Source organism: Alligator sinensis, unplaced genomic scaffold (genome assembly GCF_000455745.1).
Source record: "Alligator sinensis unplaced genomic scaffold, ASM45574v1 scaffold1146_1, whole genome shotgun sequence".
Taxonomy (NCBI): Eukaryota; Metazoa; Chordata; order Crocodylia; family Alligatoridae; genus Alligator; species Alligator sinensis.
The window spans coordinates 786,782-791,859 of record NW_005842696.1 but is presented as its reverse complement, the minus strand read 5'-3'; the positions used below and the strand labels follow the sequence as shown (position 1 = coordinate 791,859).

The window sequence follows — 5,078 nt, the reverse complement described above, 5'->3', positions numbered from 1 at the left end:
TAGGGAAAATAAACCACTCTTGGACATTACTAGCATTCAACATATCTTGGGGCAAAAGAGAATACTTCAATTATAAATCTATAAAGATTTGGGTCTCCCTCCCCATGAGCCACTGCAGGACTCAAGATTAGCAGACTGGCTCAAGGGCCCAAATTTCCTAGATTATGATGTTTACAAAACAGAGGAAGTATGCTCTGAACAGCGAAGCCTGCTCCCCCTTGTCTGTCAGAGCCCAAGTGTGTCACCTTCAGTGTTGGTTTTCAAGCAGTTTTTCTTTTTAAGCAAAGCAGGAATATAAAACACAATAGTAGCAGTAATGAGTATAGAAGGAAGACCGTATGAATAAGGCTACAGGTCTAGTTGTATTTTTAATCTCTATACACACAACTTGCATGCTTTTACATATGTACTGTTATAAGCTAAACATGTTCAATAAACCTTACCATACTACTTACTCGTGCTGTTGAATCCCGGCTACATGTCATCAACACATCTATTGTTGGGTGCAGATCCAAACCATAGACGGCACTTAAGTGACCATGGTAATGCCTAATGACCTAGAGAACAAACAGGCTTTAACTTAGTATTTAAAGGACAATTTTTAATTCTCCAATTCCTACAATGCTACAAATGCACCTTGATATAAGAAAAAGTAAATCTACACTTACCTTATTATACTCAAGATCCCAGCATTTCACTTGTTTGTCTTCTCCACAAGAGAAGAGGTATGGACTTCTTGCACTTACTATCACACCTCGGACAGTACTAATGTGTCCTGTCAGAGACAGCTTTAATTTTCCACTAGCAAGATCCCAAATCTACATTGAAAAATGTAAAGATTTTAAGTCACCCAAATGTAAAAACAGGACAATTAAAAGAGAAAACTGAATTGACCAGGATTTGTCAGTCTATTCCTAGACCATCTTACCTTGATAGTTCTGTCAGCAGAGCCAGTAACAAACCACTGATTTCCTGGTTCCACTGCAATGCATCTCACCCAACCCAAGTGACCACTGATAACCTTTGGAAAAAACAACAAAAAGCATTCCGACTCAAAAAATGAATGTACTTCTAACAAGTGCAATTAGTCCAAGAAATGCTTTTAAATGAAATCAGATTTAAAATTAGATTAAAAAACATGTTTTTATCTGAGAGAGGACCAAAACGAATACTAATAAATTAAAATTCAAAATGTTTTTAAAATTTAGAAACTGGATGGCTTTGGTCACTTGCAATGGGACCCCTTAAGGTTAAGTCATTGGTTCAAATCCTTAACAGGTCACTAGAGACTGTAAATTAGATTTCTCAAGGTAAGGGCTTTCTTCAGTTCATTCCTGGTATCTTCCTGTACAGTACTGCATAAACTACCAGTGCTCCTACAATAACAATTATAGAAATATGCCCCTACCTATTGGTTGTTTAGTCACATTTGCAAAGCAAATCTCAAAATTTCCAACAAGTTCTCAATAAAACAGCTGTACCTCATTAAAAAAAAAAATCTATTACTACTAGTATCAGTCAGCAACCACTGCATCTTTTAATTCAGTTCCTTCAGATCTGGACTAGGCAAAATGCCAAGGGATAGTGCATAAATCTATCCAACCCAGGCACAGACTATACCTGTTCTATAAACAGCAGAAACAACTCTTTTAAGGTAAGTCAATAATGTACATTTCACTAGCACCAAAACTCAGTTTAAAAAAAAAAAATCTCAGTACAATTAGACGCTTTACAAACACAAAAAAAGAAAATATCTTTATTTGCATTTTAGTATCTACAGCTTTAGAGGATGCTTCCCCATTAATATGTTCACTGAAATATAGTTATTATAACACCACCTGCTAGCAATTAATATATAGTTTACTCCACTTACATGCATAATAGATAAATACCCAATTTGTAGGCTACTGCTTATTTTGTAATAAATTCCAGTTATCTGCACATCAGGTAAGTATATAAATTAATTAAATGCACAGATCTTTTAGACCTATTATCCATCTTGTAACTTACCTACATACAAAGTGCAACTGTCTGCCCCCAACCAATTGTTCTCCCTTTAAATGTGCCAGAAACAATGCAAGGGAAGCAGCTGTCAAAAGGGCTATTATTAGCCCTGAAAAAATAAAAGCAGCTAGATACCTGAATAGCATCTTTCTCCCTTCATTTTCAAGGCTTCTAGAAGCAGCTCCAGTTGTGACTACTGGAAGCTTTGAAAACGAGGAAAACTAGTTCGTTTCAGGGATTTACATCTTTGTAAATGATGATCCTTAACTATACAATTCTTCTAATACCACTCCCATAACTAACTATTGGAAGCTTTGAAAATGAGGGCAGCAGTCAATGTTGGGGATGTCAACATCACAGTAGTGATAGTGCTGTATAATTAAGGGGCACTGATTGTTAGCATTCATTTGCATAAGTGCATAGTTTGGTAAAGGTAAATTTTTTTTCTAGTCTAGAAATTACACAAATACATATACTGTGCATAGTCACCCAACCACACACACCATATAACGGATAAAGCTTATCTTCTAAGGTCTTAAAACGCTGGTGATAACCAGTGGAAAACACTATTTGCAAAGGAAAAAACTCTATTGATGGAAAGCTGGTAGAAGTGATTCTGCTGCCTTCAAACCAAGACGGTTCCTCCAAGGGACAGTCTAGGAAGGAGAAAGTGTGGGCACGTCAGTGGCACCGCTGGATCAGAGTGGCTCTTTTGTAGCTCTAATGCCTGTCAGAGTTGGGAAACCAAGAATCAAGGAGCCAAAACGATTCGTCTATGGCTTTCTCTTTAATACATCTGAACTTCACTAAGATGTAGAGAAGAATAAGGGCCAGAGTACCAAAACAAACAACCTTATGGAGGCTTTGAAGTAGACATGGATGCAACATACCAGGTGAGTTAGCTTGTCCTGTTTTTTTGGTTGCAGTTGACAGTTCCTAGTCCCCCAACAAGAGCTATAGGTAGATTGTGCCACTGTGCCTTTTACCAGACATCTTACTGTCAGGAAGAACCAATGTATTGAGAATCTAGCATCTTGGCTTTAGCCACACACACATTTTCTTTTCCCCAAGTCCCGTTTTACAACCTATAAAACTGCTCCAAATCAAGTAGGTGCACTTTCCATGTGCTTATTATGTCTCAGTTCTTCTCAAATAAAATTCTTCTCTTTTAAAATGTTTATAAATAAGTTTCTCCAGAGCTATAGCCTTATTTCATACACTTATACATTCCTTTGTATTAGACTGTTTTTCCAGAAAAAATTGTCTTTACATTAATTTTAAGTTTTGTGCATCTTCAACAGATATTTATGAACTCTAAAACTGTGCATACACAGCACTATACAGTAAATGACCTACACTAAGACCAGACACACATCTAGTTCAACCACAAGAGATTTTTCGTTCTCAGCCAATGAAGTGTGGTCTTTCTTCAGTAATAGACCATGTGTCTGAGCAAAGCTGAAAGTTACTCAAGTTATGAATTAGGTAAAGAGTATCGGTAAATAAGGTACACGTAAAGAAATTATTTATTTCACTGCCTTCAGCTCATTTAATTTCTACCATTTACTTTGATGCATTTTTCCTCTAGTATACCTAATCATAACAAGGTCATGACCAAGGTATCCAACAAGCATATGCAATAACTGAGGAACTAATTGGTATAACCTGAGATAATCAAATTAAAAAGGCAAAAAATAATGATAAATGTACCAATTAGATTGAGATTAAATTGGTTGATTTGTGTGCATTTCAAGTGTAGGGATAATTCATTGCATCTTAAGTGTTCAGACAGCATTTTCTATTTTTCATGTTAGAACAAAACCAGAGATTTATTGGAAAAGGTTCTAGTGTTAATTGTGCTGAAAAATTACATTAGAAGCTTATTTCATTGTGATCCATTAACATTGTTAAAACAGCAATGACACTTACTTGAAATATAGTTTAAGTAAAAGTAATTTAAGGTCTTATGTCCACCCATGAATGCCATTACCAATGCCTGTGTTTTTTAAATCATCATCTTATTTTTAGAAGTTTCCCAAACCATTGTTATACCCACATAAACAAGAGACAAAAACAAGGAACTGTACACAAATGGCAGTCCAATGCTTATATAAAAAGAAAAAGGAAATTTTTTCTCATTCTAATCTCTGTGTGTCTCAGGAATATTTATAAGCAGCAGATGCAAAAATTTTAAAGATGCATTAGACTGAGGTCCCTTTATTTCCCTTCTTCCTGGGGGAGAACCAAAGTTTGGAGATAATGCAATCTGCAATCTGAGAGTTCTAAAGACTTTATTGTGTGCGCAAATTTTCAACTTACTCTGTACAGCTTCCATGGTGGATGCCACTGAGGTTTGGGCATTGTTGGAGCCTTCTTTGCAATCAGTGCAGAATTTTTGCTCCCCGCTTCCATGATGGCCTACAATTGTAAAGGAGATAACAATCACATATTTTGACAAAACACCTTCCATGCAACCTATAAGTTACTCCTTGTAAAGTGTAGGGGAATCATGCCCTCCTTTAAGGCTTCATATTATTTTAAATTTCACTATCCAAATGACTGTATGGGACACAGTGCGGGATAAGAGGCCAAGTTCATAAACATTAACTATATAAATATTAGAAATGATACAAATGATCACAAACTCACCATGGACATACTAGGAGGCTGTGAACGCTCAGGAATTCCAGCATGCCTGTAAATATCACCCACACCAGCAGCAGTACGATTTGCATCTATCCTAGATTGAAGGGCAGGGGTGGGGTGAGGGATGGTGAATAATGAATAGGACACATTTTAAATGAATATACCTTATTCAAAAATTAACTGGAAAAAACAAAACAAAAAAAAAACAAAAAAAAACAGTAAAACTTTCAGATGATTAAATCATTTTTAATCATGAAGCAATTTCTACATGCAGAAGGACTCTGCCTAGCTTGGGCCCTTTCATACACCTATATATCATCCAAGCCCAACTGTGAAGATTACTATGTGGATTGTTAAAGATGGTGATGAGAAGAGCTGCCACATCTATGGCAGGCGGTCCCCCTAGGGGGAAAAGGGGCCAGGTAGGG

General features: G+C 36.5%; 1 protein-coding gene across 1 annotated transcript in view; it reads right to left on the bottom strand.

Moving 5' to 3' along the window:
• PLRG1 (pleiotropic regulator 1) overlaps positions 1 to 5,078 on the bottom strand; it is a 24,615-nt gene that overhangs the window by 12,355 nt on the left and 7,182 nt on the right. The window contains exons 6-10 of the mRNA XM_006034058.3: positions 4,654 to 4,744; positions 4,324 to 4,422; positions 929 to 1,021; positions 669 to 818; positions 456 to 557 (exon numbers count right to left, since the gene is read on the bottom strand). Coding sequence (XP_006034120.1) covers positions 456 to 557; positions 669 to 818; positions 929 to 1,021; positions 4,324 to 4,422; positions 4,654 to 4,744 — 535 coding nt within the window. The remainder of the gene's footprint in view (positions 1 to 455; positions 558 to 668; positions 819 to 928; positions 1,022 to 4,323; positions 4,423 to 4,653; positions 4,745 to 5,078) is intronic.